At 39.4% G+C, this 12722-nt stretch overlaps 1 protein-coding gene across 1 annotated transcript in view; it reads right to left on the reverse strand.

The window, feature by feature from the left end:
* The window catches only part of LONP2 (lon peptidase 2, peroxisomal), a 37866-nt gene that overhangs the window by 8370 nt on the left and 16774 nt on the right, over positions 1-12722 (reverse strand). The window contains exons 9-12 of the mRNA XM_015639976.1: positions 11305-11455; positions 10647-10773; positions 9478-9611; positions 1009-1151 (exon numbers count right to left, since the gene is read on the reverse strand). Coding sequence (XP_015495462.1) covers positions 1009-1151; positions 9478-9611; positions 10647-10773; positions 11305-11455 — 555 coding nt within the window. The remainder of the gene's footprint in view (positions 1-1008; positions 1152-9477; positions 9612-10646; positions 10774-11304; positions 11456-12722) is intronic.

Genomic DNA, 12722 nt, shown 5'->3' on the forward strand with positions numbered 1-12722 from the left:
CCAAAGAACCATGTGAATGCACTCAGCCCAGAGACACCAGGCACTGGCCTGTTGGTCATTTATCTTCCTTGCCTCCCATTCTCCCACTGTCCCCCTCACCATCCTCTGTCACAGTCAGTGGCACTGTCTCCTTTCAGTTTCTTTCCTCATTTCTATCTCCTCTTTAAGAGTCTCTTCCATGCTAAAATCTTCAGATCCAAAAGCCTCAGTTCAGTCTAAAAACTGATTCATTCCTTATCAATCACTCATTTTCTCCTCCTATCCCAATCACCTTGTCCCCTTTTTGTTCTTCAAATCCCACTGGAAGTCTGGTCCTCTGATTTAGGAGAAAATAATTGTAAGAGGAAACTTCTCACAAAGAACAACTGCACTGACACTGTGAAATGAGAATCCCAAACAAACTCCTTTAACTAAGTTTAAACCACTATGGCATTGCCATAGAACGCAGCAAAATAGACGGGGAAAGCAAAAAATCTGAAATATGCCTAACTGAGGATCAGAGCTGGAGGTGCCTGACTGATCATAAAACATTTTAATAGCTAAGAGTGACATTAACCTAAAGAATGTCTGAGAACTGGTGCAAACTGAAGTGGATTTAATACCCAAAAATGCTGCCTGGCTTTAAGGAGGTATGAGGGACAGTCCTTAGCACAGCTGTTGCAGAGACAGGATTCCTGGGTTCTACTTTTGGCTTCTTTCCCAAGACCACCAAAACATCCCCCAAACAAAAGGAAAATTGTTTCAAACTGAAAAAACACCACCACATTCTTCAGCACTGCTGCAGGAGCCTTTGCTCCTGCAGAAAAGTCAGGGCATTATGTTATTTACATACCCTGAATTAAAAGAAAACAAAAACTTCTTTAGGTGAAAACACACTTTGTGGAACATAAAGAAACACAGTGTTGTTATTAACATATTTTGAAGTTGTTAGCATTGTACAGACTCAGTTAATAGCAATAATCATATCAGCCAGAAACAGCATCAAACAGAAACAAATGAAGATGTTACCTCCATGTCATACATGGGGGGGCCCAGGATATCTTTCAGAGCATGGAAATCAATTAAAATCGGCATTTCAGGTGGCAGAGCCAGGTCAGCTGTGTCATTGATGGATTCTGATTTGGCATCTTCTGTGATGTGTTCTTTACAATCTAAGGGAAGAAAATCTAATTTATAACTTGTAATGGTCTCTCCTAGACAGAGGCACTTTTTAAAATTGTGACAGAAAAATAAAATATGCAAGGAAATGCTCAGGAAGTTCAGGAAAATGTGCTCAAACCATCTCTCACAAAAATCTTGTCAAATTAAAGATAATATGGCATGAAATTTGATTATTAAGCCTAAATATGTTCTAACTGTTCATCAAAGATAAAATTAAGTCTAGAGCACTGACAGAGATGCAACTCATCAGCTTAAGTGCATTTTAAACTAATTCAAATAGCAAAACACATTAGGCTCATTTAAGATTTTGCACTCTTCACCAGATTTGTGCAGAAAGTCAGTATTTCACAGAATCAGAATGCTTTGGGCTGTAAAGGACCGTAAAGCTGATCTTGCTTTAAGGTCTTGCAGGGACACTTTCCACTATCCCAGGTTGCTCCAGGCCCCCTTCCAACCTGGCCTTGGACACTTTCAAGGGATGAGGCAGCCACGGCTTCTCTGGGAACCTGTGCCACCCTCTCAGGGAGGGGTTTATTCCTGCAGGAGGAATCATGTGCACTGTGGTGTACTAGAGAATGTGCAGCTGAACAGGGCAATTCTGACAGCACAGCCATTGCAGCAGACTCTGATGTGACACTTCTCATGTTGATTTCTGTCTCCTATGACTTTTGTGGCTTTGCTCAATTATAGAAGGGCTTGGGTTGGAAGGGACTCTTAAAGATCATCAGCCCAACCCCGCACTACACATAGGGACACCTTCCACCTGCTCAGGCTGCTTAACTCACAAAACTGACACCTCCTGTCTGTTTAACAGCCAGCTCAGAACACACCACCTACAGGCCTTGTTCAGTGGAAAAACCTCAAACAATTTCACTGTAACAACCTGTGGCTTTTGTCTTGAAATACTACACACACAGAGGTCTCTGTTCTTTGTTGAAGGAGATATTGCTAAGGTGTCATGCTCAATAACCAGTAGCAGCAAAAAATTCCTCCAAGGTCCAATTACCAGACATTTTCAGAAACACCTACAGGCATGATATACCCTTCAGGGAGGGCTATAAACCCCCATCAGCCTGACACTTTTGGATGCAATATACTCAAGCGTCACCTAGGAGGGAGCACACAATTAGAGCAACAATTGTGGGCTCCTCCCTTCCTTCACTCACAGCATGAATGGATTTCTCACCTGTACAACGGCTTCCTTAGCAGAACTGCCTTCAAATCTCTGTTTTCTCTTTCTGTACAAAAGTGAACTGTAATGGGAACCATGTCACTGTCAAAGTCTCAAACCCAGCCTGCAGAGGAGCTGTTTGCACAACTGAGTTCAAGAACTTGCACATCCCTGGCAGGATCTGACACTGCACGGTTACCAAGGGACTGGGAGCAGAGGGACAATGCAAGCAGGGAATCATTTCCCCACAGAATCTGATCCAGGTGCAAGAGGCATAGCAGCATTTCTCAAGAGCCCTAAGCAATGTTTTAGTGAAACATCTATCAGAGAAATGAAGAATGCTTGGACAATCCAGCTGTTCCTGAGGCTCTGTGGCACTCTTGGGGCAGTGCCTCCCTGCCCTCCTTCACACAGAGTGAAGACTTTTCTTCCCACCCCAAACCCCAGACTAACACACTTCTGAAGTCTGTATTACATAGCAATGTACTGAGCTTCAAGACTCCTGCACCATATTTTGAACCCAAATATGGGTTGTTTACTTTCTTTGAATTCTAATTTTAGCTTGAAAAGGAGCTTTCTGGTTCTTCCCCTGTGCATCAATGCATGCACAGTAACTGAAGATCCAAGAGCTCAAACAAGTTCAGAAAAACACAAATCACTGATCTAATATATTCACTATAAAGTGAAGATGTGGTCAGTGATGCAAAAGCAATTCTCAGAATGGATGAATGAGGATGACTCCTTTCACAAGACACAAACTATCCTGTTATTAATCCTGATACATAAAGGCCTTTTAACTGATAATTTTGTGACAGTGCAATTCTCACTAATGCCTCAATAGAGTATCAAGAAAAATATTCTACATCATTATTAACATGACAGCAGCAACTCAGCTTTCATTCAGGACTCCAGTGTAACAGTTCTTATCCAACAGCCACTAATCTTTCCATTGTACAACTCACTGCTCCATGGCTAAATCCCATTCCTTTACTGCAAGCACTGCCTCAGTCAGATGTCTCCTGTTGTTCCAGCAAGTCTCTCTGCTTCTGTTAAACTACTATTTTTGTACATAATAAATTCAAAGACATAAATACTGGGAAGTCTAGGAAACTTGACCCTGCATGCTATTCTTGCAATCCAGACTGCAATTTCAACACCATTTGATAATCTGAGGTGTGATTCATATTTCAAAACAAAATTGAGTTTAAAACCAGCTGCTTTTGTTCTATACCAAGATTTTACTGCCTAACAAACACAAATATATTTATTTCACCTAGCTCTGTATACAGCTGAAGAAACAAACTCCTCATAAACAAATCAGGGAATTTGAGGCCACCTGCCCCATTGAAAGAATCAGAAACTCTTTTCTTTGAGTTTATCTGATCTAATGAGTAGATCCCATTTTATAATCTCTAACAATAACAAACTCCAGACTTCTTCTAAAAATGTTAACCTAAATTCTGGCACTATTTAATTTTCTACAAAAGCATACAGTGATGTCCCAAAATGTAATTACAAACTTTTTCTTCGAAGGAAAGAGTCATCTTCATTTATCATCTTTAAACAAGTGCTGACTATGAGGAATCTATAAAGACACAAGTAATTAAGATTTCCACTAACAATGACAAATGCATGTTCCCTACCTACCCCAGACTAATAGCCATAAACCATAGTACAAGCTATATGACATTTATCTAAAACAAGACACTTAAATTCAAGTTTCCAGAAACAGAACTTCATGTTAGGACAGCAGCTTAATCATCTTACAGTTTGAGATAAGTTGACAAAATAAGCTAAAAGGTCAAAAAGTGCCCTTAGCAGAGCTCCAAACTGCACTAGAGGAACCACCTGCTGCTCTGCTATTACATGTCTGCTTACACAAAAGCAGCATGGTATTGAGTTGTTTGAACATTTAAAAACTGTAATACTAAAAATAAAAAAACAACACATAGACCTGCCCAAGTAACCAAAAATAAGTTCAAAAAACAACCAACCAAAAAAAGATTATGTTTGTAAAATTTTCCAAGCAGAATCTGCAGCTACTCAAAGATCACAATGTTCTTCAGGAATCTGTCTTTGCAAGTTCCCAAAATAAAATGAAGTCTCACATGTAAATAATGGATTTGTAAGAAAATGGACTCCTAAGAAAACATACTGACAATAAACTATTAAATATAATTAAAGATTTAATCTTAATAGACATTTCATGGCACAAAGGTTTAAAAAAATGACTGCTACCTTCTACAGAAGTAATGGAAATGAGAGAATACAAATATCTAAGACTTCCTCAACATATAGCAATTTCTCATCTCCTCATAAAACAGATTTATATTAAGCACTAACAACACAAGTCTTAAACCCAAACATTTCTAGCCATACTTACTGACCAAGAAAGAAAAATAGAAACCTAACATTTTTAAGCAGTTTTTACCATAACACATTCTGATTTGCTGAATTGCTACAAAGAGATATAAAAAAAATCATCAGCATGATGGACAAGGTTTCAAGTCTATGGGCAATTAAAGGGAAAAAAACATTCATTCTTTCTTCCTCATCTGACTTAGCAGCACATGCTTCAGCATACAATAGATAGACTCAAAATTCTTTTAGCCTCTCCAAACTAAAAAAAAAACCCAAAACTGCATTTAGGTAGAAAAGGATGGGATTGCTTTTGCTGACATCAGTTCACATTCAAAGCTAGCCATAACACAAAACTGCACTCTAAAAGCAACATTCCACTGTCAAATCTTATGCACCCAACTTTTAAGAAGTGTTTCTTTAGGTCCTGGGACCTTAACCCTGTTTACACTTACTAATATACTTAAATTTAATGCTACTTTTTGCACATTTCTCCCCACAGCATCAGAAAAGTTTTCCTTCTACATAACACTGACATTCCATCATTTGTGACCTACAATAACAATGTGTACTTGAAGCACTTGAATGTGAGGTGTTCATGCAGGAATATTTAGATAAATTAACATGGAAAAAATAACACTTTAAAAATTAATTTGCATTCAAGCCAAACTTTTCAGAACATTTATGCCTTTTTGACCTCCTACAGAGAAGTCATTCCAAGCAATTTTCAGAAATTTCAGAAAAAGGCCCACACTGCAGCCTTCAGAGCTGGGAAGCTCTCTAAGGTCAGCAGAGATGAGCTCAGACCTGAGTACCTGCAGTCACACCACCCTGTGACTGATGCTCAACATATTTCATGTGTCAGTTCACACTGACCACTTTGGTTGCACTTGCATTTAATTTAAACCCAAGTGTTTCATCCACAAGGAGTAGAACAAACTGCTCTGTATTGCTGGGTTGTGGAAATATTTAAGTATGTTCAAAACCTTGGTCTCAGCACAAATACAATCCCCATTTCATCACTTTTAGTTATGAAATATTACCTGTCCTTAATCTCCCTTCAGGTCTGAATTAGACAAATTGTTTTTCACTCTGGATTTCAACTGCTGTATCATGATATGAAGCCTTAGTGCACAGTTGCTGCATTGTATTCTCAAGGCAGTTGCACTAAAATAGGAAGGAGAGTTTCACATATTTTTGTGACTCCTAGAATTTCTTGTAGTGTCAAAAGACTCAGAGTGTCTCATAAATCTTAGATAGTGTTTCAGTGAAATATCAGATAGCATTGCTGTACACAGGGATGACTCCCCAGAGAGCTCTGAAAAATGCTGAAGTTCCCTGTGCAAACTCAACAACTGACACAAACCAACACTCCTGCACTCACCAACTTCTCCAGAAAGCTCAGGAGTCAGAGGAGCAAGGAGGGTACTAAAAGCTGCCTGTGCATTTCTGAGAAGTGCTGAACCCAGCCTGAGAGAGCATCTCCAGCCCTCCTAGGAGCCTCCCTTCCCAGAGCCCACTGCCAAACACTGGCAAAAGCCTCATCTTTACAAAGCCTGGAAAACAGGTGCTCTCCCTGGAGTGAATAATCTGATTTAATCAGTGTAATGGTGGAAAGCCTGTGATTCTACCACCTAGTGTCCTTAACTCTTACTACAACCCACCAGCCAGAGGCTGTCAGCTGAATAAACACAACAGGTACCATGGTAGGATTTGGCTGTGCTCTGGATCAGGAACAAATGATGTCTTAGCAAGCAAGGCAAGCCTGCAGCCTGCCCTCTCCTAGTCACAGCTCAAGGCATATCAATGCACTCCCTGCACAGCCTCAGTCTCACATCAGCAACACACAAATGGAGGAAGCTAAAACTACTTGTTTTTATAGAGATAAAGAAAAAAAAAAAATCAAGAAATAATTAAAACTATTAAGGGATGAAAACTTGATTAACTAATCTTCCAGAGTCATTCATTATATGAAATAAAAATTCATCATGATGCACAACTGCACAAATGTCCACTAATCAACAGAAGAAAAAGTGCCAAAGAAATCAATTTAGGCTGTAAATCCTATTATTTGCATCAACTTGCAAGTAGCTGGAGATATTTACAAGCTTTGTTTTGAACATTTAGTTGTTTCCAACAGACAGAATGCAAATAAAAATGTTTTTTAAAGGGCTCCTACTCGCATACATTCCCAGCAAATGACACTATAAAAACAGACCAGGGTGTAAGCACAGTATTAGTACAAAATAAAACCCACTTTGCAGATGACATCATTCTGTACAAGTCTTTATAACAGCAAAGTTTCACTGTAGAGACACCTGTCCCTCAGACTCCATTTATTAATACAGCTTTTTCTTATGGACAGTTTTCACTTCAGAAGTACAAAGGCAACTCTTCACAGCTCATTTATTTCTTAACTCCAAACTGGGTCAACCAAAAAAGCCAGCATTTTGCCCACTTTTGAAGCACTTGGGATGTTATTTTCACTTAGCTTTGGTACGTTGCAAGTCCAGAACTAATTTTAACAGTGTATAATTTTAACAGTGTAAATACTTCAGCTGCAAGCACAGCGCTAATTTTAACATGGTAAATAACTCTCTCACTGAATTGAGATGTCTAATACAGCTCTTTTTTGTACCTGCCTCAATAATAAAGTGTTTCTTCTTACAGTACCATGAGTTGTGCTCTGAACCTACCTCTTGTCTAGTTTACCAGAATGCTTGAAGAGCAGAATGACATCTCTTTTTATCCAGCAATTTCATTAGACCTCTGAAACACATTTTAAACAAAGCTGACAACTTTGAAAATATGACTTGTCCAAGTTACCATCCAAAAGGTGCAGCAGCCAGGACACCTGACACTGCCTGGCCCTGGTGAGCTGGGCCAGCACAGCCCAAAGGCTCAGCAGTCACACTGATGAAGAGAGCACAGAAGCATCAACAAGCCAGTGTTTGATTTCACAAAGTCCATCAGAGCACAGAAAGCAGAGAACACACACATAATATAAAAGGAAAGCATTGGTAAATATGCCTTAAAACCTCTGCATTTTAAAATAGATGGAATGATTTGATTTGCAGGATTGTTCACAGAACAGTCACCACTACTGAAAGCCCACTGCCTTTAAGCCAAATGTTCAGAGAAAACCAAGCTGAGCCTGCTTAAGCAAACACTGCCAAATTCAACCTTCTGATACTACAGTTTTCACAGACATTATGGTGATCTTAGAAAACTCAGCAAGGTAAAAGAAGATTTAATTTTCAGAAGGGAAATACTGAACTAGGGAAAAAAGGCAAGGTAAGCTGAAAGACTGTCAAGAAACAAGATTCTCAGAGACATATTATGTAAGTTTTTACTGTGGGTAAAAATTCTTCAAGCACCCTTCTAATTATTACCACTGCTTGTAAAAATATCCCTTATATTTCCTCCCCTGGGATTTACTCTCTGAAAGGGGTGGGCACTGTTGAGACTGGTTTGCTGCCTGGTTTTAAAGGAACAGACAATGAATCCCTTCATTTGTCCTCCTCCAATCCAGACCAGACCTATTCCTAAAGGTTTTTTCCACATCAACTACATTGTGGAATATTTCAGAACATCAAACCAACAGGGCCCTGTTTGGTATTTTAAGTCTGTAACCTGGAATAAAAGCAAGCAGTCATTCTGCAGTTTTCAGATTCAGGATCCTCTGACACCCAGTTGCTCTCTGACAGACTGGCAGAATTTGTCACCTGAACTCATTTCAGTCCTCAAAAAACAAACTAACGGAACACACAACACCCTGCTGAAAAGATTTTGTTAGACTAAGGGTTATCCACATTTTAGAAGTTCAATCTGAAGTTTGCAGTTTGTCCTTTCACATTCCTAATCTACCTGACACTGAGGGCTCCTGCAGACATCCAGCACTGCAATGAGCACTGCAGAGCTCCAACAGGAAATTGCTGAATAGAGCAACACCCTCCATCAGCATCTGGCTGGAATAAAAGCCAGGGCCATCTACAGCCTCCATCATATCTTTCACCAAATATAGTGTGGATGTTCATTTTTGTTAAAGAGAACACTCATGGGGGGATGAAAAAGGATGAAAAAGGGACCTGTTGTGTGCTGCACGTGAACTGGATCATGCACCTGACTTCATCCTTCTCCTATTTCCAGACTAGAAAGAGACCTACCTTTACTGGTGAAGCAGTTACCTGGGTAATTTTGCTGCTCAAGAGTTTTGTGTTTAGCTTTCTTTCAGTCTGTCTGATGACTGGGAATGATAAAACACTGTCTGTACACATGGGAAACAAGACCAGACTAACAGAGGCTGAGAAGTTACCAAAGCTCCAAGAGACTCTGAATAAGCCTGGTCTTAAAAGGGACATAAGAACAATTCTAATTTCAGAGCCCTTCAAGCAGACAATTTCTTCAGTGTACAACAAAATAACCAGATTGAGTTCTGAGCTACTAGGAACTACAGCAACCCTTAGTTTTTTATTAAAGAGAAGAAGTGAAGGATTTGCATTAAAAACCTTAGGAAGACATACACAAATCATAACTGCATCACTAAGACATGAAACAGATGCACTGAACTTCTCAATTACCAACTCAGCAGGCTGAAATTACTCAACTTATATCCTAAGTCATAATTCAGCACTAAAACTGTACATAATAATGTCAACACTATCTGCCATGCTTTTGAAAGCAGAGTCCTTAAAGAAGAATAGAACAGGAGAAAATGTTACTAAATTAGCTTCCAAGTGAATACATGAGAAATTTCCTTTTTAACAAAACATGCCAAAGATGCTCACCTTCTCCTTCCCCCACCTCAGCACGATCTGGCTTTGCTTCTTTATGCTGCCCTTCTGCCACTTTCACAGCCACTGCTCTGCAAATGGCTCCCAGCTTCCGATCCAGCGCCCGCACTCCCGCCTCCCTCGTGTACCTGTGAGAGACAACAGCTGTGCTGGGCTGTGCTCTGCAAGACAGAGTTCTTTTCAACAGAAACCCACTCCTTACTAAACACACAGCCAAGTAAAATGGGATGGGAAAGGTACCAAAACCTTGGACTACTCTAATACATAGGAAAAAATATTTTGTTTTAATCAAAATAATTGTCACTGCTGATAAAACTGTAGACAAATTACTGAGTGGGAAGACATGACTAACACCTTTGTGAAATGCTAAGCAATGTCCAACAGCACTGAGTTCTTCTTGGATGCTTAAAAATTAAAAGGAAGAACTATTTCAAAACTTAAAATATATAGCTCACTGGAAGCTGAGAAACTGGCTGTAAAAGAATATTTTGTTTTGGTCTGTGAACTACAAAGAAGCACCAGGCAGTAACACTACACAAAACAGCCAAAACACTGGTCATAAAATACTTCAATTCATTGAATGCCAATACACTTTTTCCATTGGAAATTAGGTAGTTTCAAGTTCAAAAGATGTTCTGATCAATACATTTGCTGTCATGTCTAACAAAAGCCCCAGTTCTAATGAATAGAAGCTATTTGAAAAACCCCATATTTTAATTTTTAAACCTAATTCCAAATCTAGACAAATGTACCCATCAAGTCACAAGGAAAAAAAGAAGGGTAATTTCCATTTTTTGTATGAAAATGATAGCAATATAACTTGTCTCTTTAAACTGCATGCTATCTGCTGCCAAGGCCATGGCTTCACATAATGCAGCAGCCACACCAGACTCAGGGGTTCCTGTTTATTCACAGGGCCTTGGCAATTGTGTCAGCACAAGGGATGGTGAGCCACACCTGGAGAGCAAGAGCAAGAAATTCTCTACAAAAAGGATGTTCTCTAGAGAAAACAAGAACTAAGGAAAGAGCAATTTCATAAACCACCAACTGCTGAACTGCTGAAGCTATTAAGGACAATACATATTAAAATGTTTTTCTACTACCACTTTATAAACAGATTTATAAAAGAAGTTACTTAAACTGAAAGCAATGAACAGATTTACCTGGTAATTATGCCCAAAGTGGTTACTTGGGGAATCTGTATTTGCTGTGGAGTCAGACCATGTAGTTCAAGCTGTTTAGGAATCAAGTGCCTATGTGCAATTTCAATTTTTTCTTCTTGTGTGTATCCTTCAAATAAAAAAAAAAAAATAGCATGTAATTTGTTCATGATCTTTTTGCTTAGACACTACAATACAATCAAATCTATTATATTTTACAATTCTACCTGATTGAAATTAACAAAAAACCTCCCCCAGCTATAATTTATAAGGCTGTTAAGGTATAATCCTTTGTGGCTATTCATAACTTCATGTGAACAAAACCAGAATTTTAGTGTTTCAAAGAACCCCTTCTCCAACAGAATCTTAAAAAGATGCATCAGCCAACAGACCATTAGAATACAAACAAATCAGCGAAGGAAAATATCATTACAAAATGTATCCATGTATCACCACAGACCTGGAACTGAGTTTTCCTGAGTGTAATGCTAAATACCATTCTGGTGACAGAGGCCACAGCAGAGGCATCCTGCCTTGTCCCTTTTCAGGACTCCAGATTCCTGGCAGTCTTTCCTTAACGCTGCCTTTCATTTCAACAAAAACACCCCAAACTTGCTTAAGGACCTGCAATAGCCATGTAATGAAGGGACTGCAGTGTTACCTGGCACCTGGATAACCTCCATTCTGTCCAGCAGGGCGGGTGGGATTGTAGCTGTAGTGTTGGCTGTAGCTATGAAAAGCACTTGGGACAGATCAAAGGCTACGTTTAGGTAGTGATCGGTGAAACTGTGATTTTGTTCTGGATCCAAGACCTTAATAAGAGTGAACACAAAAGTGATGCAATTGTGTGATCAGAAGTAAATAAAATATACACATTTTTATTACATTCCATTTGGATCTGTCAAATCTGACTTCACAGTAATAAAATATGTTATGGATCTAAATCCTGGCCTTGTCTGGACTACTCGTCACATCACATATACAAGAAGTCACTTCTCCATGAGTTGTTCCTGCCCTTTTCTAGAGGTGCTGCAGCATTTCTCCAGCCATCAAGCACCTCCCCTAAGCTGCATCTCCATGACCTTTCACACATAGTAGAGTGGCCCTTCAAGGACTCACAGCAACCTTGGAAAAGCAGCCCATCTGGCCCAACAGAACAAGGAGAGCTCTCCCAGGAAATCCCTGACTCCAATCCTCACCTGCTGCTGGCAGCTCTTCTTACTCAAAGCTTACATCATACTCTCACACCAGCCCATGAGATCTCTCTTGTGAGACCAAGGGGAAGAACACAATCCCAGCTTTAGCTGCTGTCACTAAATCACCTGCCTCACTCATTCTGCTTTGTCCAGCCTTTATTACTAACAGAGGAGTACAAGTTCTTATTGTTCACGACATCCCAGGCACATTTTGACCCTTGGCAAGCCCTGGCCTTCCCAACACAATCATTTTTCTTTTTGTCCCAAAACAACAGAGACAAAATTGAACAAGCACTGCAGAACAAAAACACACAGTCTGACCAACGTCAAAAATTAACTGAACAAGTAGAACTAGGGCTGTAATAACCATGTTGTCTTCCTATCACTTTCATAGTACTACTTATGTGTGCTAATGCAACATTTGCCTAGATTTAAGATTAGGTGATAAAAAATACATATGTGGAACACGAGGGTACTGAGATGCTTTTTGTAGATTTTTTTAAGTGGCACAAATGGGAAGTTCATTGTACACATCAATTTACTCCTGGCTTCTGTATCACCTGTGAACTACCTTTGCTTCACAGCCCCTTGAAGTACAGCCACACTCTTCCTTCCCAAATGATGAATGATCAGTGCTACATCAACACAAATAATTCTCATGCCACAGATAATAGGACCCATGCATCTCCTGAGAAACAGCACACCACTGTCAAAATAATTTATCTGCCTACACCCAAATGAATGCACACAACCTGAATTATAGCCAAGAACAGTGTTGATAATTAAAAAACAACTGAATTTGAGGACTTCTTTGATAGTTATAAAAGAAACAATTCTAAGTTTCTATTACTCTTAAATTCTCATCAGACTTTGAAAAGTGGAA

The sequence above is a fragment of the Parus major genome, chromosome 11 (genome assembly GCF_001522545.3).
Source record: "Parus major isolate Abel chromosome 11, Parus_major1.1, whole genome shotgun sequence".
NCBI classification, from domain to species: Eukaryota; Metazoa; Chordata; class Aves; order Passeriformes; family Paridae; genus Parus; species Parus major.